The 25749-nt window shown below is 46.7% G+C and overlaps 1 protein-coding gene and 1 long non-coding RNA gene across 3 annotated transcripts in view; one reads left to right on the forward strand and one right to left on the reverse strand.

Annotated features, from left to right (window-relative positions):
* The window catches only part of LOC101064404 (mediator of RNA polymerase II transcription subunit 13-like), a 55899-nt gene that overhangs the window by 12188 nt on the left and 17962 nt on the right, over nucleotides 1–25749 (forward strand). For both annotated transcript variants that reach the window (XM_029837407.1, XM_011604927.2), the window contains exons 2-4: nucleotides 1368–1605; nucleotides 21464–21548; nucleotides 23643–23726. In XM_029837407.1, the coding sequence (XP_029693267.1) occupies nucleotides 1368–1605; nucleotides 21464–21548; nucleotides 23643–23726 (407 nt within the window). The remainder of the gene's footprint in view (nucleotides 1–1367; nucleotides 1606–21463; nucleotides 21549–23642; nucleotides 23727–25749) is intronic.
* LOC115250153 (uncharacterized) lies at nucleotides 23737–25597 on the reverse strand. The gene is made up of 3 exons (XR_003888713.1): nucleotides 25315–25597; nucleotides 24544–24620; nucleotides 23737–24268 (listed from the first exon to the last, which is right to left on the reverse strand). It is a non-coding gene; the product is annotated as an uncharacterized lncRNA (long non-coding RNA).

The raw sequence follows: 25749 nt of genomic DNA on the forward strand, positions 1-25749 counted from the left end.
TCAAAATAAAATGTAATCCAAAACAATAGTAAACAACCATATTAATTGTGCATCTTTAACATGCATTACTGATATATTAGATGGATTGGATTAGAGTGTAAAAGCAGTTAATTCAATGAATCCTTGGTAAATGCAGCGCTGTTACGGCAGCATTGACTTTATTTTGAAAATGAACTGAGTTGGATTTGGGTATTTTCCTCTCCTAAATGCTTTCTTGGGGGGATCTTTGGCAGCCCACTTACCAGAGAGCACATGATGCCATAAAAAAGGAAAAAAAACAAGTGGTCTGTCCGTGTTGTGAATACACTTTCTGACATGGCTGCGCTCCTCCTCGGCGCCGTGCGCTCGGCGGCGGCGGCAGCGGCAGCGGCAGCGGCAGCAGACAGCTGTGTCAAACAGTGGGAGAACTTTTGACATTGACTGGGAGTGACGAGGCAGCGCGAGCAGATGTCTTCCTCTTTGCTTTGGGAGAAACGGCATCCTTGACCTTGTCACGGCTAATTTTAGGGCCTGGTTTATCACAGTGTTGATGTTTGTATCTTCCATTATGCACACTATCATTATGGGCGGGGGCAGGGGGGGTTGGTTCTTGTAATTGTTGGTACTCTGAAGTCATTTCCTGGGGGTCAAAACACTGCACGCACTCGCTCATGAGATGTTTCTGTCTGTAAAAAAAGAAATAGCGCTGTGCTCGCTCAGCTGATCATGGCTGCGTGGCATCAGCCCTCGTGGCACCACTGTCACACCAAAGTCACGGCAGGAGACCCCCCATCCCCCAACCCAACCCGACCCGTGCCAAATACCCACGTGAACCTGTAGAACTGCACTTACTTTCGGAAACGACAGCGCTTCGGTCACGGTGGAGTGGCTCCAAGTCTTCCGCAACCCAGCATAAACACCCATCATCCCCTCAGATTAAATGGAGTAGATATCACTTCCTTGGCCAGGCTCCAGCCGACGACCCCCATTGCTACTTTTTCTGTCCTTCTCTCGCCGTCCCTCCTGCGTCGCCCGTGTGCTTGGCTCACAGCCGTCCCTCATGTCTGGCTGTCGCCCCCCAGCCGTTTACTGTAGCGTTTGCGTACGCACTTATTGTAAATTTACGGCGCCGGTGGTGGAGAATGTAAGCGCTGATTAAAACAACACAACAGGGAGGTATAAAAAAAAAGGCCTGTGTGGTTATTGATTGAACCAGCTTTGTCTGATGTCTCTTATGTGGAAGAAATCAATGGCTGCAACACAACAAAGCTGCTGTCACTTATGGATTTATTATTAAGGTCTCTTACGCGTTCATATGTGTTGGGTGCTTCAGTTGGAAATTAGCATATGTCTGAAAATCCAAATGTCTGTGTTCTTTCCTCTCCCAGGCGGAGTTGACGGGCATTAAATGGCGTTGCTACTGCTTCCGCAGCGGCGGGGAATACGGACCGGTGATCTCGGCTCCGGCCCAGGATGATCCGGTGCTGCGCAGCTTCATGCGCTGCGTCCAGGCCAACCTGCTCTGCGTGTGGCGCCGCAAGGTCAAGCCCGAGGCCAAGGAGCTGTGGATCTTCTGGTGGGGCGAGGAGCCCAACCTCGCCGACGTCATCCATCACGAGCTGGAAGGTGAGAAAAACGCTCTCAGACGTTGAAGCGTTCTGTGGTTGTTTTTAGGTTTTATAGCCTGACGAATGATCACAGGCAACGTGGTTGTTAGGCTGTAAGGGCAGCGGATAAACTTTTACGAGGCTGCATTGACGGCTGTTCAGTCAGTTCTTCTGTATATTCGTGCGTCTCCGCTGCAGCGCGAAGAGCGTGCTGTTTGTTCAAGACGTGTAAAATCGATCCGTGTTGCGTAATATCGTCCTATATTTGGACCTGGCGTATCTCGCGTGTTTGCTTTGCAACACTGGTGTTTACATGCCGCTTCAGGTCTGCAGCAGACCACAACGGAGGCCGTTGCTCTCGCCACTATAGGAATGTCTGTGCGTGTTTGCGTTGGGGAAAGTTACGCGGCGATGTCCCACTGGAGAGAGATCGCTGCCGTCAGCAGTATTGTCCCTATTTATAGAAACATTTTCATTATCTCACCGCGCACGTGTGTAAAAGTCCCGCGTATTGACTGGGCCGGGCAGAGGAAGAAACGGGTGCGGGGTCCTATCAAGTTTGGCCTCGCAGAACAGAAAGAAAGCCTGAGCATTGGCTGGAGAGGCGGAAACAATCGTGAGAATATCAGTCCTCTGTTACCTGTTATAGTTTAGGTGATGTGAGGAAGCCTTCTGGGCACCTTCCTTCTAACGGAGGCCAATGCTGCTGCTCCGATTGCACAAACGTGTCATTTACAGTAGCCGCGATGCACATTTTCATTTAGATTGCGTAAACAGGTGTGTGTCATTGCGCTCCCTAAACCTCCACACCAGGGCTCCAATCATCATCATCATCATCTTGTTTCCTAATTGCTAAACTCCACTGCAATGTTTATATCCTGGCGGTAATTTCCCTGTTATCGCCAGTTTGCAGTCAGAGGGATTCCACGTCAACACAACGCTACCCGGAGCCGCGTCGCTGCGAGGATGGAGGAGCGGCGCGAGCAGCACCTTTCGAGCGGCTAATTGCAGCTTTAACGATGACGTGACTGTTCGGGTCTAATAAAGTTAATAATAATCCCGACCTGTTTAATTCAATTTTCCAGCGGTTTAGACGCCAACCTGACTGAGTCCGTGACGTCTAATCGAAGGATTTCGTTGCCATAACCCTGGAAATGGCTGGTAGTTAGGATATGTCCTGTTCAACACGTTTACACAGATAATTATACAGTTCAAATCAATATAGTCGAAGAGAAAAGGCGTGAAAATGGTCCTGCGGATTTTCAGAATTGAATATTGGGCCAGTAAATAATGAAACCTTTTCAAATAAATATAAATCTTTCATTCAAAGTCACTTTTATGGAGCCATTTTGCAGCAACTGACCTTTTTGAAAGTGACTTACTGTCCACTTCAGACTGATTCTAATGATTACACACATCAGTCGGAGAGGAAATCCTCTGAAAAAGAGGTGATAGGAGGATTCTTACCTGTCCGATAGCTATTCTGATATTAGGCTGCTTCGTGGTCTCACACAGGCTGCAGAAACTATGATGATGGTCTATATAAATAGTCTCTGTTTGCATCTCATATTGGACTTTAAACGCGTAGCACTCGGGGTGTGAGAGGGAGTCGTTAATTGTTTATTGAAATGAGGCTGAATCTCTTCCAAATTACAGTAGGTTGTAGCCAGGAATATCATTGTTTTACCTTTTGTCTTATGAGAATTCTGCAGCAGAATTCCTGCTGTGGGAATAGTTGATTGTTAGCTTTCTCTCACCTGCCTTTCAGCCCTTTCCTTTTAGAAAACTGACTGTGTTAATTGGATTTTGTTACATTCTAATATTTCATATCAGAATACTGAGAAACAATTTTGGGTTGGCTATTTTTTTTTGTCTTTCTGAGTTTTAATTTAACCGTAGTTTAATTTATTCTCCTGTATTTAGCTTTTCATTTTACATAAACCCATGACAATCCTGTATATTAGAAAACATAACAGATTAAATTTATATTAGGACTGAAATGGTGCAGTCATTTGATGCTTAACAGGCTGAAAACCCCCAAACTTATTAAAATAATCATGCGATGCATTTTCAAATGTGGGAAGAATAATTAAATTCGATGGGTGTCCATATATATTTTTCCTCCATTCTTCATCTGTCACATATCTTTATCATGTGACTCTGAGGGGAAATTACTAATCTCCTTACAATAACTCAATTTAAACTGATTAAACTGCCACTAATGTCACAGAACACTAACAGCACTTTCAGAACATCTCAAACATGTACACATATTCAAACTGGGGTCATTTCCCTCGGGTGTTTGGGGCTGTGGTACTTTTACTCTGCTCCGTACGTCCACCCGTGTTCGCTGCCCCCTTTTTTTCCTAATCAGGCTGCTGGAGTCTGTCCCATCAATCGTTGGGCAGGAATACACTCCTGACAAGTCACAGTCCATAGCAGGACACACACTGTTCACTCACACACACGCACACAGAAGGGCGACAGTACTCAGGGAAAACCCAGGGAGGGAAAACACAGAAAAGCCGGAGTCTTTCGATCCCAGACGTTACGTGGCATCAGAAGGGAAAACTCGAGTTCCGTCCTCCGACTTTAACCGAACTGTCAAACCGCTTCATTTCTCAGCCTCCTGACTTATTTAGTTTGATCTGTGATGTAACTGATAAACTGGAAATACCCCTGATGCTACAGGCGGAGAGGCTGCACGCCACCACCTACAGCGTTGGAGTTGGGGCATAATCTGGGTGCTCACGCCATCCCCCTCCCTGGTTTCAACGAGGATATTAGTCATATCAGATTGACAGTTAATCACGACACTTCCACACGTTTATCGTTTGTTTCACGGCGTCTTGACTGCGGTGATTTCTAAAAGGGGTTTTGATTTAACGGTGGTCTTCGCTGGTGCCGATTCCCACACATCTGACGAGGAGCTAAAGCTTCCGGCTTTTGTGAATCAACAGAATATAACGATAATTATTTTGCCAGGCACGTAGCGGCTGCTGGAGCAGCGTGGATTGACATGTTTTTAAATGAGCTGGCTGGACAGCTCAGCGTTATCCTCCGACCAGAGAAGTGAATAGATGAATTTTTCAAAAGCATATGGACGTGATGATTAAGAAAAGCCCATTATTACCCCAACGCGCTCCACACTTTTACAGACCCACATGAGAAAAGGGGGTTTCCATTGTAAGAAGAATGAGGAAGCAATGTTAACGTGTCGAAATCATTAAACTAAAGAATCTGTTTGACAAGGAAACCGGCAAACGGGATTATGGATATATTTAAAGTTTCCCAAGGTGGATGCCACTGGGTTTCACACCCAAACTACGGCCTCAGCCACCATCCAGATCGTCCAGATTACATCCAGATTACCCAATCTGGTCACGGGACACGTTGACGAACATGTTTTCACATTTGTGCTGTGATAGAATATTCGCTGCGTGCACTCCGCTCCAGAGGCAAAGATTACCCACTTTTCAGGGACGTCAAACAGCTCACTTGATCAGAGGTGACGAGGCAATATTTGCTGACTCCTTAAGCTGATTTGTGTTGTGGTTGTTGTAAGGCTCTAAAGCTGAGGGTATTGGCCAAAGAAACAAAACCAAATCCGAGTTTAAAGGATATAATTCGTACTAGTCTCAGCCGTAGGAGGGGCTCCACTGTAAGGCGCGCCTTGGTGTCACGTGTTTCGACTCTTCCGTGCACGGATCGTATGTCCTGAGTATTCAGGAATTAAGAACAGAGAAGAAAGAGGATTAATGTGTTGAAACAAGCGAGTCATTATTGTCAGGCTGGCACGGTCAGAATGAAAGTGACATATTTTGGATGGGAGTCACAAGCGCAAATGCACATGCAATTTTGCAGGCTGTTACGCAGGCTGTTACGCAGGCGGACCCGCACACAAGCACAAAATGGGTAGCATGTGACTGAGCATACTCCGGACGGTCTGATTAGGTGACAGAGGCATTCTGCCCTGTCAGATTTGCGCTCCCTCGCAGGATAATGTCATCCCAGCTGGTACGCACAACCCCACACCTCCTTCACTCACTCACAGGATGGAGTTATGGCACAGTCATTCATCATGAATGGCTGATAAAATTGGAACTGTCGCACCTAAAGAAGAAAATAGGATCGGTTGCTTGTGTATATTCCCAACTATTGGAAAATGTCAAACATGTACAAGCTGGGGTCATAGTCGACGCAAGAATTTATGGGTAAATTTACCAGTTAAATGCTTTGTGGTAGAAATGGTGACACCCCTGGATGTGAAGCCCTGTCGTTAGCTTTGTCTTAACCCGTTTGTGAAGATGGTGGTTTAAGTAAAAGCGATTTAATCTGAAAGAGGGTGTAAATATTCCAATGTGCCTGATGCTAACAGGTTCAATTTCCGGCGTGTTCTCACAACTAAATGTGCAACCACATCACAACGTCACAAAGATGGGCCCACAGGTCAAATGACAGCCCTTAAGCTTTTGAAGTATACGTCCAGTGTTGAAACAAACATGCTTACATGGACATGTGGCCTGCATTTACATTTGATAATTCGTCCATAATCTGTTTCACCAAATGGTGGTTTGACCTCCCAGTAATAATCCTTTTCCCACCAAATTACTCAGCGCGACGAGTCTGACGTATGGGACTGGACCCTCTGGTGACGCAACAAACTACAGAGAAATTTGCCTTTTTTAATGGAGACAGATAATTAGCAATTATGGGAATAAACACAAGAAACGCTGGTTGACAACGAAATAGTTTAGATGACAGTTTCGTATTTCTGCATTTAAATTATGGGTGAGGATTTGAGCGACTGCAGAGAGAAACGACTTTGCTTGCTCGCTGCTTTCACAGGAGTTCTCCAGGGTTTGCTCTTGGGTCCCCCTGTCTTCCCCTACTTGACAGTAGCCCTTGGCTGTTGCTTCACATGTTGTAGCTTCCTCTGAGTCAAACAACAACCCACACCTTCGCTTTCTTTCCTCTGAACCGTGGGAATACGACTCACGGGGCCTGATAATGTTTAATCTCACCTTTTTCTTTTTCCAAACCTTGTGCAAGACCTCCTGTCAGCGCCGTCGTGCCACGACTTTAACAACAACAACCTCCTGCTGGAGCCTCATATTGCAAAATCCTGTAAATGGCAAAGCCGGAGTATTCACAAACAGCATAATTCCCCCTGTTTTGGCCTGATTTGCCCTCAGTGTCCTTTAATTTCCACTTTCACATCACTCATAGTCTGTGCACGGCTGTTCAGACCGAAAACACGCAGGTTGTGACCCGGACTCCCGTCCGTGCTGTTTGTTCTCAAACAATTGTCCAATTATTTATCCCTTCATGCAGTGGCCTTGCTGTCCCCTTCCTCCCCTGCGGAGAAATGACTTTCCCACTTGAGTTTGATGACAGTGTAAAAGAAAAAAACCCATCATCTCAGTACTTTATAACCACATTATTTATTGAATTGCCATTTTCTTTGTTGTGGGCTTCACCTAAATCAATGTGAATTATTGCATTCAACTATATAAATCCAGTAAATCTAATACAACGGATGTGTTTAATAATAAATTGGGAACGCTGTGTTGAGCTACATGTGCTGCGCGGTGGCTGAATACTGCAGCCCCAACAGTGGGCGGCTGATTTATGAGTTTGAAATGACTCCCCTGTTGCATTCCTCACAAATGAGCCTGAATACAACCTACATCGCTAAATTCCCGCGATGTAAACGGCGGTTTGATTTGTCAGCGCATAAAGGCGCAGAAGGAGACTTGCAGGAGGAGCGATCGTGGATTTGCCCGGGCTTCATCTGGTCTCGTCTGCGGCGGAAGGGCTGATGACTTTGATAACGCCGTGGGCGGTGCTCCTGTGCACCTCCGAAGCAGCATGTGGTCAAGGTGAACGCAGCAGCGGGAGGAAGAGCCGGAGCGGCGTTCATTTCCAGCTCAGAAGCTGGTGTTTGCATATTTACGCCACCACGAAGATTACCCCGCGCATCCCAATCACGTCAGGCGTTTGATTAAATTAAACATTTCTCACCGTGTACATGAAATGTTTACATGTTTTTCTCCAGCTAGAGTGAGCGTCCCCCCCAGCTTTCCTCTTCTTTATGGAAACTGTAGTTAAGCTGAGAGGAATACAAAGTAGGGGAAATCCAGCAGAAGAAGAAGAAGGAAAAAAAACCCTCTGACTGGAATCAATCCTAGCTGGGGGTGAATGTTGTTCCAGACTTCTTAACGACACCTTCTCAGAGAAATTATGTGCATACATTAGTCTGAGATCTCCCCTCGCTGTAAAGCGTAAACTGTAAAGTTTAAAATAATCAAACGCCACTTCGCGTTTGCAGAAGTTCAGAGTCGCTCACCTGCAACCGGCCTGCTGTCCGCGCGCCAAAATGACTCGGCGCCATTGGTTGCATTTGCGTTGCGTGGAACCTGGCGGAGAGAATGAGGGCGAGTGAGATAGGACTACATTAAAAACCTGGCTCGTGCACAACCGCTATCAACTCGATGGTTGGCTGGCGCAACAAAGATATGTGAGCAACAAGTGGATTAGTGCAGCAGCGCTTATGAGAAAATAATCAGAGATAATGGAATTAACAGGGCTGGGAGAGGGTGTAAATTGGACTTGACTTCAGGCAAACAAACAAACAGAGCAAAGAAAAAAAAAATCCATGCCAAATATGTAGGAGAGTCTCAGTCTGTCTGTCTGTCTGTGGGGTTTTCAAAGCTGCAGCTGGCTGCTGTGTCCTTCATCAACAGAACCGGTTGCCATATTTTTTTCCCCCCCCAAAGCTGGAGGGCTTGTGGAGTGTGTGTACATACGCACACCCTGACAGGTTTTTATGCGTGTGTGTGGCGGTTATCATTCCTTGTGAGTGTCCATAATTGGTGCAGGGTGTGTGCATGTAGGTGTGTGAGTGAGTGAGGGCTGGCAGAGGTTGCAAGGTAATTGTCCTGTGAAAAACTGGTTGCCAAGTGTGTGTGTGTATGTGTGTATATATCAGAGCACAGGAGGGAGGGCTAACCTCTGCCACCATCTGTCCACGTCTGGCTGTGAACCCGTAATCTGGCCTGTGGAGACAAACCCTCCTCCCCACTTACCACCTGCTACAGAAATACAGGTTGCATTGAGGTTATATTACTGATATGGATCTGCTGGCAAGGATGCTCCCTCAGTAGTGTGTGGTGCATAATTTACTCTTTACTATGGGGGACGGTTCTGGGCTTGTTTTGCATTTGCCTGCATCTTAATGCCCGGACTTGGGGCCTTTCTTATAAAAACATCTGTTTGAATCGAGCCAGGTCCTGCCAAATAAGTTCGCCCGGTGCTGATTAAGCTGATTACAGCCGGATAAATCCCTCTGTATTTCACAGAACGCTGCAACGGCGGCCGCTGTCCCGCGCTGGCTCACCCGATGCGTTTCCCTCGGCAGAACAGCGTCTCCTTTGTTGTCGGACTTGCGCCGTTGCTCATTCAGTCGATGCAGGATAGCAATGTGACTGTCAGGAAGTGAAATTCTTATTTTGATTGGCGATAAAGAAGTGGTGCTGCTATATATGTTGATACAAGTAAGAAGGAAATACATGAAAGTGCTCTCGCAGGCCAATATAAAGTACACAGAAATGGATGGACATACAATTTTACCCTCAAAAGTGAGGAGGAGTGTTTTATCTTGACCTTTTGTGGTCCATTTTCCCTTAAATAACTTTTCTAAAACCTAGATTTGGTCATTTTAGAGGTCTCATCTGATGATAAAACCTCTTGGTTGGCTGCTCTTGGGTGTCATTTAGGAGATACTTCCTGTCATCATGTGATAATGTCATGAATGCAAGAAGGCAGTGCTCATATACTGGACTAGTGCTTTACACAATGGCAGGGTGTGAAACGATCCAATAATGTCCAAAAAAGTCCTTTTTTATCTATTAGGCCCACGGAAATCTGCTATCAGGGTAGCTATCGAGATAGCGGCATATCTGGGCCGCGCTGCCACCGACTATAATCTTTGCTTTCCTTAAATCAAAGAGGAATTAAGTGTTTCTCTCAAGAGTACCTTAAGTGTACGTTTTCACCTCCCTGATTATTGCGGAGAGAACCCTGAAGTGCTCCGTCTCCTGTGAACTACGGGCAAATGATCATCGTAGGTGGGTATCAGTTTGCATTTTATAACCCTTGACTTATTTCCTCTCTTTGTTATTTTTTTATTTTTTTTAATTCTCCGCTCAGTCTTGCACAAGCTTTGCAGCGTCACACTCCCAGCATTGTGATCGGCGCGCTGCAGAAACGAGCCAGGGTTGTGCAAACACGGTTAAAGCGACTCTCCCTGGATTCACTTTGGATGTTATCAGGGAGAGAAGGCGGACAGGAAGCTGTTTCTGAACTGATAACCGAGCCAAATAGTTCAGCTGTGTTGCTGCGGCAGGTAGTCGTGGATGGCTGGATGGGAATTAGCTTAAAAGGCTTTAAAGTTTAACTGTGCGAGGACCACGCGGGTAAATGAGGTTAAAACAAGATAAAAAAGCCGGCAGAGAGTGAATAAAAAGTGTGTGAGCCACCTCTGTGAGGATGAAAAGGTCAACCGTGCAAGAAATATTCATTCTTTAGAAGACAAATCTGCTATTCACGTGTTTCATGCACAATGCTGAGTACATATTCATCATCACTGGCCTTTTGCATACATGCAATAATAAAATAATGTGTTTTTTTTTATTGCAGATGAAACTGATACAAAAGGGAAATAACTAGACCTGCACAATTGGAGCATTAACCTTTGCTGGGTCAATTCAAAAATGATAATAGAATACCAAGAATCTCATAACCTCATTTGGATTTTTGAAAACCCCATCTTGATCCGAAACCACTCCTGAAACCTTTATTTCTGTGTCAACGCATTTGACTAGGCACTCACTGTTTCCTGTGATGCTTCCAGTGCTCTCTTCTTCCTCCTGCTGCTCTCAGATATCACAGTTCCAAGAGAATTCTTCTTAAAGGGCTCAGCAGATGACTTAACTGTTGCTGTAAAAATCTCTCCATTCAAGCGGCAAGTGGAGGAAAACCTCGCTATGGCAACAGGAATGTCCTCCTACATATGGATTTATTAAAACTTGAACTTTGAGTTTTAAATCACATGAGTCAGGTTAGCCAAAACTGCTATTAGGTGATTGAAGATAATCTGAGTTGGCTAATGTTTCTTTCTAGAGCTAAAAGATGACCAAGATAAAAGAAACTGTATTGACATTTAAGACTCTAAACGGTATCAAAATCTGATCTCAGAGCTGATCTCAGCTTAGTGGAGATGCTCCTCTGCAGATTTGCACGCTTTTATTTCAAACAGCGATCCTGCTTCCAGGCTTTGTGGCTTTGTGGGGTCTCTTTTCCCTTTCCCCTCTCTTGTATTTGGGGTCGTTTGCTGTGATGTTCAGGTGGCGCATGCCTGTTAGCGCGCTCGCTTTCTTGGCGAATGAACGGTGGGGGTGTACAGTTGCCAATCAAAGCCTACTCCATCTCTTTATTCCTTCAGGGTTTGTCTTAGGAAGGGCTCACAGAAGCAAAACGCAAACAGAGGGAATGAATAATTAGCCTCCTGGATTTTTTTTTTTTCCTTCTTTCAAATCGTGAAGTAGGTCGTTGGCTGATACTAGCCCCCCCCCCCTCCGCGAGGGAATGTTGCTTCACCTACTGAGACAGACTCATGGATTCTGAGACGGCATTTGACTCTTTTTCCTCCTGTCTGGCTTTGGCTGGTGGAGAAGTGAGTCATGTGGAAAACGATAATTCCATGATAGCCACAAAAAAAGGAAAACATGCACGAAAAGAGGGAGGAGGGGAGGAGGGGGCGGGAAGAGCAGGGAGGGGTAGGACAAGGGAGAGATACAAGTAGTGAGAGAGAGCGGGAGAAAGGGAGGGGAGCATGTGTTGTGTATGACGGGAATTCATGCTTCAAAAAGAAGAAAAGAAGTGGCTTGTTTGGAGTTGGGGGGGGGGTGGGGGTGGGGGGGGGGGGACATCTGCGATTTCTCTCCGGCCAGTCAGATACACAGTTTGTTGCTCTGCACATGTTCTGCACCAGAACAATACCCACTCTTTATTAAAGAAATCTTTATTTCACACCTCCCTCTCTCTTCACATCTCTCTCACCGCCCCCCCCCCCCCTCAAAAAAAAGGAGAAAATAAATAAATAAAAGCAGCCAGGAAGGATCCGGCTGTTCTGGAGCAGCGACTGTTTTCAGCGGGATGGACAGATGTACGAACGCCCCGCCTGTCGCACGCAGGGCAACGGAGGAAAAAAGGAGGAAAAAGGGTTACGTCTGTCCTTGCCTATCCTGCACGCATGCATGGGGGGAGGAGGGAAAGCCAGGCTGCAAACCAAGAACCTGGGGGGGGGGGGGGGGGGGTGTCTCAGTCATGTTTACTTGTCTGTAAATTTGCAGGGAAGAACGGATATTCTCTGATTTCTCTCCCGCCTCCTTTTCTCTTCTCCACCCCTTATGGGTTGTCAGGGCGTGGCCTGTGACCTCTTGACCCTAGACCGAGTGTGCAAATGTGTGTGTGTGTCTGTGTGTGAGAGAGAGCGAGAGAGGGAGAGGGAGAGGGGGGGGATGAGGCATTGAAGAAGGTTGAAGTTTCCCAGCTGCACAGAGAAGGGGTGGGGGTGTAAGTTTTTTCCTCTGCGAGCTCTCAGTTTTGAAAGAAAAGCCACAAAGTGAAAGAATGAGAGCTTTGTGCGCGCGTGTGTGCACGTTTGTGCGTTTTAGAAGAGGAAGAGTGAGACAGAAGTGTAAAAAAGCGCGACAGAGGAGTGGAGAAAGGGTATAAAAGCCCCCAAAACAACCCCAGAAAAACGAGGGAATTGGTGAGTTAAAGGGATCAGTGTTTGCTGGAAACAGCGTCGATGGGTGGGGCAAACCAGAGATGGAGGTAGAACATGGAAGGGAGGTGTCATGAGAGGGAAAAAAAGAATGGAGCTTTCTGGAAAGCTCGGAAAAGCGGACGGATATTTATATTTTTCACTGTAGTTTACTTCCTCGCGAGGCTCTAAAATATACGGTTTTAGGTGATCGTCCCCTGAATTCATTATAATTTCCCCTGAATTCATTATAATTTCCCCTGAATTCATTATAATTTCTGGTTCTCTGCTAAATCAGTTGCTTTAGTGATGCTTGCAGCAGCTTCTTACAGTAAAAGAGGCTCTAAGACACAACTTAAGGGGCGCAGAAAGCGCTCTGGGATGGAATAACTGCAGCCGTTGTTTGCTCTTTTCTGAAGATCTGCTGGCTGCCTTTGATATCTACAGCTAGTTTGAGGCCTCTCGGCCGAGTGACTACAATGACCAAATTGATTTTCACCCCTGGCGCTTTTATCACCAGCTCAGAAATGCTGATTTTGTTGCAGTACACCAACAATCGATGCCTCTCTTCTCTCCCATAGGGTCAACCTGCTTGTTTAAACAATTAGAAGCCACTATAGTGAAGGTATTTTATATTTCCAAGATGTTCAGTCGGGAAGCTTTAAACTCAAAAGGACTTTATCCCTCGCTCTCATTCCTGTTGGAAACGGCCCTTTTTTGTAATTCTGACCCATGTTACACAAAAAAAAAAATCTGGTGCCATTATTGTTTAAAAGGAAGAGAGGAAAGAAAAGCATTACAGTGTCCAGGCTGGTTGTGATGTTGTTTGGGAAATTGATCTCTCGTTCCTTGTCAGTTGGAACATTTATGTCACGGCTATGAGACGTATAATTCTGTGTAAGTGCTCTAAGAACCAGACGAGAGGCCAATACCTCCATGAATGAACTGCAGCCCGGCCTGCCAGGAAAGTGAGGAGAGCTCTCCATCATCCTGCTCATCCTTGAGAGAGAGAGATAGAGGGAAAGAGAGAGGGAGACAGAGAGGGAGAGAGAGGGAGAGGGAGAGAGAGCTTATTTATTTTCAGTGTCCCTCCCTCTCCTCTCCTCTTCCCTCTTGTGGCAGTTAGGGAGCTCTGTGGAGTCCCACTAAGCCTCTCAATGGCTCCCCGGTCTCCCACCTCGAGGCCCATTCACTTCTAATGAGGTGCTCAAGTGTCTCTGGCTTAACATGAGGGTCAACGCCACAGAAACGGGCCCCTCTTCGTCGCCAGGTCCATCCCAGCCCATATCGTCGTGTCCTGAAATAGAAATCCGCCGTGTTAAAATGTCAACACGTTCTGTTTTTATTCTTGCGTTACCTGGAAGGCTTTGAATGATTTGGTTGAAGGCTAATTGGCGAAAGCTCGAATGCCCGCACGAGTAATCTCTAAGTGATTATTAGCGGCCTGACTTTAGCTCCAACCAGCCTTAACTTGACTTTACCTGAAAAAAGAACTCTACTCCAAATAATGAGGTCTTGCACAGGCCTTGGGCACTTCAGGTGGCTCTGCGGTCATAATGCCACTAATAATAATAAAACAGCCACTTTAAGTCACTCTCCAGTCGTCCACTTCACCGTTCGCTCCTCTGGATCAAGTGAGCAGCATTGTTTTCCAGCGTACTTGTCAATAAATTACCCTAATGTGTCAGCGTGGCACCACCGGAGCACAAGCGGCTGCCACTGAACACGATGCCAGAGGACCCACCTTCCTTTAATTTAATCCCTTTTTTTATTCCCATTCCAAGCGTGATTAGAAAGGGGGGAAGGTGTGTATGTGTGTGTGTGTGTGTGAGGGGTGAACAGCATCACCGGAGGAGGAGGAGGAGATTCCTGTCTGCTTCCTCGTGAATATTTCATATTCTACAGCAGCCTCAGTTGTTTTGCATTAAAATCAGGAGTATTAGTGTTCAGATATTTAACTCTGCGCCTGCCTCTGACGCTTATCTTCACTGGAAATCTGCAGATGGGCTGTTTGATGATGCCTGAGCAAAAAACAAGCTTTCACTCTCCGGTCCCGCTTAAGCAACGCGCCGTCCACGAACGTGCACGTTTCCCTGAAAGTATTAAATAAGAAATGGTTGCAGGGAGAGAACGGCATGGGAAGCGCATGCTAACCTGGTGCTGTGCGGAGCTGCCGCGGCCCAGCAAACAGCAGTTACCATGATAACGCAGCTAATTAATGATGAGAAGAAACGAGACAGAAAATAGTTCAACTCCTGATCATTGTTGGTTCGCCAGTGCAGATTCAGCAGAAATTCGCCGGTAATGTAACAAGTGTTCTGCTTCCTCACAGCTCCCTTTTAATTGTTTTTTCCCTGTTAATTCTCTGCTGGAATCCAAGCAGTTGTGATTATGTGAGACCACAGAGACAAAATGTGTTTTTCTTTTTACGGCAACAGTCCACACAAACATTCCCCATTCATTTATTTATCAGCCGGTGACTTGTGGGAAATTGCTTGGCACTTAGCACTTAGCATCTCTCCATTCACAGCACATCAAAACTGTGTGTGTGCGTGTGTGCGCGCGTGTGTGTGTGTGTGTGTGTGTGTGCTGGGTTGAATGAGCTAAGTGACTGGCAAAATTACGTAAGGGTGTGGGATAATTCTGTTGGCTTTTCTCTGCACAATTGTCTCTTTTCGGATTGCTGGGGGTTGGCAAGAGGCCACCGTGCCCACACATGCTCGTGCACGCGCGTGCACTTAAACTTTCTCACTATACAATTTTCCTTTCTGCTCTGACTTTTTTTTTTGGCCACGTTTCACTGTAGTTTATGCAACCGCGCAGAAAACGTGCAGAGGAATCGCTTTGATGCAGATTTGGACGCTTTAATTGCGTCATTTCGGCTCCGCTTGTAGCTTCACCTCCGCCTCAACAGTTGCTTCCTTCTGTTTCTTCCTTCCTGCGTTGACCCCAACGCGCGACCTCTTCTGTCAGCCTGTAATATAGTGTCAACACTGTCACTGCAGGCTGTATTGATACGAACTTGAACTCCACTTTCTTATTGTTTTGAATTTTTTTTATTAACCTCTTTATTTCCCGCATGCTCTTGATGATGCCCTCCTCCTCCTCCTCCTCCTCCTCCTCCTCCTCCTCCTCCTCCTCCTCCTCCTCTTGCATGTGTAAAACATCCTCTGTGAGTTTCCTGTTTGCACACAGAGTGGCTGACACCTAAGTTACTATATATGTGTGTCTTTCAGCTTCTCTGTGGACACGTTTTGTGCGTAAACCCCAGCTAAACGTGCTGTTTTCCACCAGCAGGCACACATTGTCAGGGCCGCTCTGTGCTTTCACCCTCTGTCCTCCCCTCATCTGCTATTCCGCGGCACCTAGAATTCGCAGCAGGTCGAATCTGGCAGTGCTGCGTGTCGCCAAACCTCAGAATGTGTTACTTAATGCAACGTGATACACGCTCTGCAAATTGTGGTGGCTGCAAAACTCCCATTTGTTTTGCAAACCTCAGCTGCACCGGGGCCAGTTTTCCTGCGCAACGCTCCCGATGTACCTACTGCCAATAAGTGGAGCCAGTTGTTGGAAAAGGCACCGCCAGGAGGTCCGTGTAAAAATAAGCTAGCGGCAGAAGCTGTGTAAGGGCGTATTGAGAGGCGCTCTGTTGTCAGGGCTTGGGTCAGCGCCAGCCACCTATTCTCACCCTCCACTTTGACCTCGGCTCTGGGGAGGTGGGGCTTCTCCTGGCTGCAACTCGACTCCCCAGCTCCATCTGGTGCCACCGGCGAAGGGCTGGAAGGATCACCGGCAACATTTAGACTGACAAAATATATTCAAAGGCAATTAGATTTGTCGCGACGGGCTAAATGAAGGGGCTAATTGTGCGCTGCTGCGGCATTTGTGTGCCAGTATTTACACGGGTCCGCTCATGGCCCAACATTCACACCCCAGTCCCCTTTCTTGCCTCTCTGTCTGACTCACTCCCACAACTATGCAAGCAACTGCAGCCCAGTCACCTAATTGATTCCAGACATCCCTCCACTCTCCTCCTCTTTGCTGTCACTGTTGCCCCTCCCCTCGTCCATCTCCCCGGGCTCTCTGGGTCTCAGCGCCTGACACACGTCCTTTTAACTCGTTCCGTCCATTTATAATGATACAGAGAGATGGCTGACAGGGAGCAGGCTTGCCCTGGAGCACCCGCAGACCCGCAGCGCTCCAAACTTTATATCAGATGTTGGAAATGAAACGTCTGGAAGAACATTCGGGACATTTTGTGCTCTCGGTTCATGTGACAGAAGACGGTGTTTCAGCTTGCTGATATGTGTGTAAAAGCATGGCAGAAAGGTGATAAAGCGTGCTGGAGAGTGTGTCATATTGGCGAGGGAGGCCACGTGGGAGAGTCAAATATATCCAGTCCAGTTACAGTGCAGAATATTCATCCCTCCATTGAAGAGGTTTTTCACCTACTGTTGGTCCAGACCTTTGTCCTTTTATAGTTTTCTCACAAAAAAAGAGCTGCCTGAATCGTCTGAAGTGAGCCTTTTCTTGAAATACATGGATTTATTGGGTAATTCGTGCTTTTGGACTCACACGGGCAGAGACAGCGTCCATGAGGTGTGATGTTTTCCCATCAGCCAGCTTGTTGCTAGCGTGACAGACGTTAGCAACAAGCTGCCGTTGTAGTTCAAATAAAAGAGTCAAGCAAAACTGTCAGCTGAACAAGTGGGATTTCTATACACTACATGCTGGTCTGATCTTACCGTCCCTGAAGGATGGAGCCTTTGCTAAGTACCGCGGAAATATATGTCTGAGGGCAAATGAGAGCAGATTTTGGACACAGATGTGGGGGCATTAATAGAGAGCTGTGGTAGCAGTTATTGGGTCCTTGTCTCCCTCCAGAAGATAATAAACAGAGTTGCTATGGTTTAATGGAAATGCTTTCATGGTATCATGTAACCCTTCAGCTGTTCGGAAAGCAGGTCGGGATACTCCAGCGTTGCGCCGCCCGTCCGAGATTCGCCGCAGTTGTAAAAGCGCGAGCTTATAAAGTGTTTAGCTAAATGGTTTCCTGGAAATCATCTGTCAGCCGCACAGAGAAGAGAGAGGAGCACATGTTGCCGTTCGCACTGGAAATATGCTCATTAATATGTGCTGCCGCTATAATTAGCCCCTGCCAATATGGCGGCAGTGTTATCAGATGCAATATTAATAAAAGTGAGGAAAAGGAAAGATCGGATTTGGACCGAAAGGACGCCTTCCCCTTTGACTCTCGCTGGTTGTTTTCAAGCAGCGATGACGTTTTTGAGGAACTAAAAAGATTTCCCATGTTTGTCTGCCGCGCCCAAAACCAAAACTGTGGCCAAAAAAAAAAAAAGAAATCCAAATTGGAAGCAGATTTGTTAAGTGTAAAACATGGTGAAGTCCCTGAGCAACAAGTTCCCTCTTAAAGGCTCTTCTGACATCCTGTGGCAAATCAGTCACACTGTATGTTTTATATTTATTTTTATGGGAATGTGTTGAGCTCGTATCCATTTTATGAGATTGGTCCGTTGGTTGTACTCTAAAATGGCCTCATCATCAGCGTAAACAGGGAATATCTTCCACTTAAAGCTGAATCATTTCACCTATTGTCATGTGTCATTTAATGAGCATTAATTTTATAGCTGAAACTCTTATTAATGTATTTTTCAGTCATTAGGATCGCTCAGCACACATCACAGTAATTATTCCAGCAGATTCGATTCAATTTTCTGAATTGTCACACATCAGAATCAGGAGGAGGAGGTGTTTTGGAAAGCATTTATCCATGAAATGATTTATAACTACACCAAATTCATCCAAAACAGCTGAATAAACCCCACTGAGTGCAGAACAAAAAGAAAACCAAACTTGACATATCACTGCTAATTAATCAAGTCTCTCTCTCACACACACACACCCCCACAAACACACACACTCTGTGGAGACACAACTGGACATCCTGACAACCGGCTGCTATGGACTCAATAGAAAAAGGAGAGAGCGGGAAAGAACAGAGGTGAGAAAGAGAAGGGAACGAGGGAGGAAACGTGTGGAAAGGGGTCATCGTGTGAGACGGAACCTTGTCACACCTTAATTCCCAGTGTCTCTGTCTGCCTCAGATCAATACCACCTCTGCGGTGTGTTAACACGGCAGTGTTGTGGCGAAAGGTCACCGCCGCGGTGCCAGATCAACGCCGCTGAAAGGGAGAAATCGGTCGAAAGATGGATCTAAAGAAGGAGAAGGGGAGGGGAAATGAGAGAGATGGATGAGAATGAGATGTAGTGGAGGAGAGAGGGGAATATAGCGGTAATGCAGGGACTGGCGGTGGCGACCCAGTTCAATCACTGCTTGTTTGTGTTTGGGGTGGTGCGGCAGTTAAGAGCATCGAGGCACGGAGATGGGGGTGGGAAGGTTGCCTAGAACAAACAAGCGTTACCTCGCTGCGTGCGCATGCCGCGCTCGCGCCTGCAGAGTCGGGCCCGGAGCTGGCGCGTGCTCTGCACCACTCAGGGAAGAAGTTTCAGGCGCCGGCGTCCCGTCGGGCTGTGGCGACTTCTTCGTCCTTTTACGTGAGGCTGAAACGCGTCTCATGCCGTCTCATCCGACGCCCCTCGTTAAAGTCATGGGTTTAAATGAAATTGAGAAATCAATATTAACAGTTAGCACATTGGAGGAGGGGGAAGGACGAGTCAAACGTGCTCCATTATGCTCTTTACTGTATCCTGCTGCGCTGTTATTTAATGTTTGCAACGGAAAGGTGAGGGTTTTTTTGTCCAAAGCGAATCATGCTGTTGTCGCTCGATGCTATAATCATGCCTGTTGGTCGTAGCTAACTGAAATATTGCAGGCTTTTATGTACATACCTAGAATGGCGGTGTCATTTAGTCAGGGGGGCTCTGCTGTAGTTCGAATTGCTCCTTAGTCTTATTATTGATTGATGCATTCTGGTTACGATTAGCTCAGGAGGGACTCTTTTTAATTCATTTACCCGGAGGCTGGTGCAAAATCTGCTCTTATTTGGATCTTTGGGCAGGTTGAGCTTTTAGTTGGTAATGTAATTGAGGGTGGACAGATTCTGTTCCTTGGAGATTTTTTTTTCAGACATGATGCAGTTCCCTGTAGTTCAGGGAATGATGGATCATGAAGCTTTAAAGGCATATTGCACTTAGCCCTGCACGTAGCATCTGCACAGTTCTCCCCGGGGCCATTTGTGTCCCTCTTCCGATTAACACACTACACACCCAAATCATTGCTCGCGGACACGATTGTAGGCGAGTTTCACGCCATGTTACCTTTAATTGCTAAGTGTTTCACTTTCCAACAATTCCGTGACCTTGTGTACTTTGAGTCGTCACTGAACGCGTTGATCCATCACAGCGGCAGGACGTGTGACATCTACAACTTGTAAAACACTTTGCTCTGGGGTCCGCCGTGCTAACTTTGGGGTGGGACTCTGGAGAGAAGGCAGGGTCTTCTTAGAAAAAGAGGCCAAGAGGCTGAGCTGGAGCTGGCCACGACATGAGCAAACCAAGGTGGCCTGTTGAGGATCGGGGGGGGGGGGGTACGCTGGAAGATAGGACATTTTTTAAGAGGTATGGAGGGAGAGAGAGATGTAGAGTCAGTTAAAGCTAATGAGCTGGATTTTGCCAGAGACTTGGCATTCTGCTCGTGATGCTCGCTCTATCTCTCTCCTCTGTAGAAGAGCTGGCTGGAGTGAGCTTCCTGTCTGAGCCCTGAAGCAGGAGTAAATGAGGGGTGTGTGTGGACGTGTGTGTGTGTGTGTGTGTGTGTGCGTGTGTGTGTGTGCGGAGTGGGGTAGGGTCGTGACGGAGGGGTGCTGGAAGTAATAGAACAGAGGAAGGAGGAGGAGATGGGGGAGGGTGAGGGGCAGGAGGGACCAGCGTTGAAGCTGAATGCCAGGGCGCCATGTTCTCACCGGCAGCGTTTCCATGGTTACAGGGTAATTCTGGCGAGTAGGGAAATTTCATTCACTGTGCGTTATGGAGAATAAGATGGAATTAGTGAGGGGATATCAACAGAGGGGAGGGGGTGGGGTGGGGAGGGGGGGGGGGGGGGGGGGGTTACAGTGGAAGGGATGAAAAAATAAGGTTAGGTGAAGAACAGGAGAGGGAAAAAGGAAACCGCCACTGAGGTTTCTGCCACCCATCCCCCAGGCGATCTGCTTCTGTCTCTCATTCCTTCTTTTTCTTGTGAATTTCTGTGATGCCTGGTTTGTTTTCCACCACCCCATAAGCAAACACAACACCCACCCACAAGCCTCCACTTCTTCCAGGAGCCCTGCAGGTACATGGCAAAGAACAAAGAAAAACACTGTTAACTGGCCTCTGTCTGTGTGCGTGCGTGCGTGTGTGTGTGTGCGTGCCGTGTTTTTGGAAGGATGACAGAGCAGGGGGGGGGGGGGGGGGGGGGGGGGGGGGTCAGCGCAGGGTCGGGTCAGAGGGTTAAAGAAATCACATTTGACACACGTGAAGCGGCTGCCGACGTGTCCGAAGCTCCGTCGCTGCAGCTGATTTGACCGTGTTTGTCTTTGATTTTCACTGAGACAGAAGGACTTCAGTTCCAGCTCCAGCTCCGCACAAGCCCGAGCATGTGCCTGTCTGCCTGTCTGCCTGTCTGCCTGTCTGCCTGTCTGCCTGTCTGCCTGTCTGCCTGTCTGCCTGTCTGCCTGTCTGCCCGTCTGTGCCTCTCTCTTCTCTCTTTCCCTCACTTCCACTAACTGAGGTTGACAACTGCGCGGAGTTTGACCGGGCTGCCGCTGCAGCCAACCTGACAGCTGCAGCCGAGCACCTTCTGCACACACACACACACACACACGCGCGTACGCACGCACGCGCGCCCTGATCCTCCCTGGTATTCCTGACATGCTGCACTGGTTATCTCATCAGCACATGCAGCGTGTTTAGTCACAAACTCGTTTTGTTCACTGTTTTATTTACCGACGTGTGCAGCTGTTTCGCTGCATTTTAGCCGCGTCAGAAAATAAAGATGAATGATCTGGATGTCGTCCTTGTTTTTCAGTGGCTGAGGAGGGGCTGTGGGAGTGTGGCCTGTCCTATGAGTGCAGGACCCTGCTGTTCAAGGCCATACATAACCTGCTGGAAAGGTAAAACCCATCTCTTCATGCATTAAATATTGAATCTGGCAACAGTTTTTAACTTGTTAATTCAATTTTTACTCTACGGGGTGCAAACATTTTAAAATCCTGCATTTACCAGCTTGTTCTTCTACTGTTTTATTTCCAAGTTTCCTTATTTGTATTTACTTTTCCTTCAAAGGTTACGCACTGTTTTCGTTTTTATTCCCTGATGCATTTATTTATAGAATATGTACATCATAAATGATTTATAACGGACTGTAAACTGTGCAGCTGCTTCGCAAGAGAGAATAAATAAATGAACAAATTCATCACAAAATAATGTAGTAAAATAACATTATAATAAAACAGACATTTTCTCAATAGGCAATCCATTTTTTCAATTATTTATTGATCATAAAACTTATATATGAGTCTTGCGCAGAAATCATGTCAGAACCAGTGCAAACAGGAGGAGTAGGAATCATTTAAAGTGCTGTGCCAAAGAGGTGACGTCCACGGAATTATAATTTCTGTTATTTTGATTTAAGAATGAGAGCAGGTGTATTTTTGGCACAGATTTCCCTCACAGATGAGAAGCTTAGATGTGCTTCAGTAGACTCATCATCCTCATTATTTAGCACCAATGAGTGTTTATTAAAAGCATCATCAGTAATCAAAAGCTTCACTCCGGAGGTTGGTGAGAAATAAACAAAATCGGCCTTTTGTAAACAAGAAAGTGCTTTATGTCACACGTGGCAGCTTCAGTTTTCTTTCCAGCAGCCTCACCTTAATGAAATGATAATCTGTGTGCTGAATCACTTGCTCAAGTACCCAAAGCTCCCCTTTCTGAGTCAGAGCCATCTGTTAAATGAAGCAGCACATATTTGCTCTCTATTAAGTTAAGCATCAGTGATCATCATTGGGGCAGGCGGAATTAACCTTCTTATTACCTTGAAACTAACTCCTTTTATAGCTCACTATTTCAACACTGGTGGGATCACCAGCACTTTTTCATTCGTGTCAGGCGATGTGATGTCTGTCACTTTTATTTTCGTTTTTAATTAAAGTCATGCAAATTTCAATAAAGCTGTGAAAAATAAGGCGAGCGGCGACTCCGCGCAACGAGTGTGTTGGGTGACGGGTGGATGTTTACCAAGATTTAGAGCGGTGTTTGATCGGTAAACAGCATTAGGTCGCATCTCCAGTGTTTGTTACTGGACCGGGTCAAAGTTGGACTGGAAAGGCTGATTTAACATAATAAACTAAATAAAGTTAGTGGAGGGATGCACTGACCGGTGGGGTCGAAGGTCAGAGAGCTGATTTGTGTCTGGTTACAGAAGGGCGTCTTGATACAGTTGTGATGTGATCCAGGTTCTCATAAAACCTGAAGAAACACGTCAGATGTTGCAGATCCAGATGTCGCAGAATCCACAAATCTTGGATAAATAGTGATGCGTCTCCCGCAGTGAGATTTGACAATATGTGAGATTTACTGCAGAAGACTTGGGGAGGCAACATTTGTCAACTGTCAGAGCTTTGGCAAATAAATCCTTAACGGCGAATAAATCACATGGAAAACAAAAATGGAGGAGATGGAAGATAACCAACGATATTGGGACTGTAATTCCAAATGACAACACTTATTTCAGTGTCTCGGAGATCGCAGCACTAAAAGAATAGATTTTTTTGATGTATTCTAAACAGTGGACCATAATAATAATAGTGGACAGTGGCTCTGTCAAAGAAAATAAAGGCGTTATTAAACTTTTGAGGGATTTGCCTTGCTCACAAGCACATCAGCAGCTTCCTGGACATGTCCCAACCTCTCAGACCAGTGAGTACAGACTGAGCTTCCACTGTCCCCAAAATCCCCACCGTCCCTGCCTGGGCTCGAACCACCGACCTTCTGGTCAGCAGCAGAACGCACCGACAGGTGTCAACCGATCATCTGCGTCATGGAGATCAGCTCAGGCTTGTTTCCTGAAATGAGTCGCGCATCTGCAGATGAACAGACTGTTTTAGGGGATCGGGCGTAATCCCTAATCCTTCGGACTGTTTGTATCATTACTCCTGTTGTGGCTTTCTCCGTGTGTAATGTCTTTCTCCTCTTCATTCCTGCAGATCTCTGATGAATAAAGGCTTTCTGAGGATCGGGAAATGGTTCTTCAAGCCGCAGGAGCTGAAAGACAAGTCTCTGGGCAGCAGGTCAGCGGAACCTTCAACACGCTCGCACGCGCACATCGGACATATGATTGGATTTTGTCTCTTGCTTTTCGTGCATGCTGGAGAGTGAGAGAATGCGTGTGTCATCATGTGCCTGCATGTGTGAGTCAGCCTGCCGGTGTGAATGGCTGCACTGTGATTCAGTGTTTGTCGAGTGTCTTCTTGATGTTGTGGCTCATGATGGGAGGCTGCTAAAACCAGGACTGTGAGTGGTGGTGAGAGCTGATCTGAGCTGAGCCCTCACAGCTCTTTCTGTCTCCCTCTCTCCCTCAGGGCAGAGTGTTTTAGCTTATACGTGTGTGTGTGTCGTGCTGGATGGCTGTGGCAATGTGGGAGACAGTGAAAGAGAGTAAAAAGAGGGCTGGTTGTTATGACAGTAGCTCAACTTGTTGCTTCAGTGATGGTTCCCCCTCACGGCTCAGTCTGCCCACTTCAGCCTCTCCCGCTGGCGTGGAACCAGCATCTCAGAGATCCATGCTGAAATGCTGAATATCCAGTCAAATGGCTCCTTGGAGACCACTTAGCTGTTAAACGACATCATGTATTATTTATCTTTAACTTTATTCTTTTTTTTTACTTTAAATTGATTCATCAGTCTCATTTCCCCTTAAAGCTGAAGAGGTTCCTCCCTCCCGTTATTCTGTGAGCATTTTGCAACGAAAATGAATAAAATAAACGTATTATTGACAATGAAATTAGTCAGGTGTTGGATACATTGTACATAAACAGCGCACATTGCAGAGCAGCAGTAACAATAGCAACGCAGACGCTGGCGGATGATAATCAAAGGTGAATTTACCTGTGGTCGTTAAGCATGAAGGTGTTGAGGGCGTCTTTTGGTCTTGCTGTTGTGCCCAGATGCATTGGTGTGACTCTCTGTTAACCGAAGTAGCTTGTTATTACTAGAAGGCTAATGTTAACATTTGATGCCAAGTTGAGGTTGGCAGTGGTTACCATGGTCACACAGTGAAACCTACAGTGTGGACTGATGCATTTGAGGAGACGGTATCGCCATGAACTGCACGTTTAAGCAATGATGCTTGAGGTTTAACTTGAAATATAATATACAATTTCAGCCACAACTGCAGTTTACTGAATAATGAAACCATGTAGTCATCTTTAGATGAGTGTCTTCATACTGTACTGTAGATGTGTTGGTGTTCTCCTCACTGCGTCTGTGGCCTGTGTGTGTTTTCTTTATTCACACAGATCAGCAGAAATATGCCGTCAGCTGGCACCTCCCCTCCCCCCCTTGCTAGATCTGTAAATTATTAAAAATTCTGGAAGCATTTAATAAAACCCTAAAAAAAGGACAGGAGCACTCATCATAGGTGGCTGCTGCATGCCATCACATGGTCTGAATAAACCGTGGTTATTTTCTCTTTACACGTGCCTCCTCCTCTTGCTTCCAGCACACATGCTGTCTTACCCCCCCCCCCCCCCCCCCCCCCCAAACACTCACACCAGCCCTCGTCCCAGAATAGCAGTGATGCCCACAGTGAGAAGCGTGCAGATTTCTGGCCATCAGTATTTTCATGCCATGATGGAATATTGCTCAGGTTACTCCTACCTCAGCTGTAACCAGTTCCTTTGTCTCCTCTTCACTCCCACACTGTCTCGCTGTTGCCCATCGGGGGGCGCTGCTGTGCAGAAATCCCTCCCATGCCCCCTCACCCATGCCAGCTCCTGCGCTGTGGCACGGCTGTCTTTGTTAGACTTATCTGGTGTTTATCATGCGTGTATCCCCAGGGGGGCCATGTGAGGATTGGCACATCCAGGATGCACACCCTCCCCCTCCTCCGCTGTCACCCCCCCCCATACCCGCTCCCAAACCTTCCTCCAGAACTCCTCTCTCAGCAACAGCACTCGTGCTGCCTTTGTGTCTGAATGGGAGGAAAGAAGCACTCCGGGTTGGTAACGGATTGCATCAGACGTCGAGGGGGAGCGAGAGGAGAGTGACAGGGATACAGAGAGAGTGTGGGGGGGGGAGAGGAGGAGCAGGGAG

This window comes from Takifugu rubripes, chromosome 6, assembly GCF_901000725.2.
Source record: "Takifugu rubripes chromosome 6, fTakRub1.2, whole genome shotgun sequence".
NCBI lineage: Eukaryota > Metazoa > Chordata > Actinopteri > Tetraodontiformes > Tetraodontidae > Takifugu > Takifugu rubripes.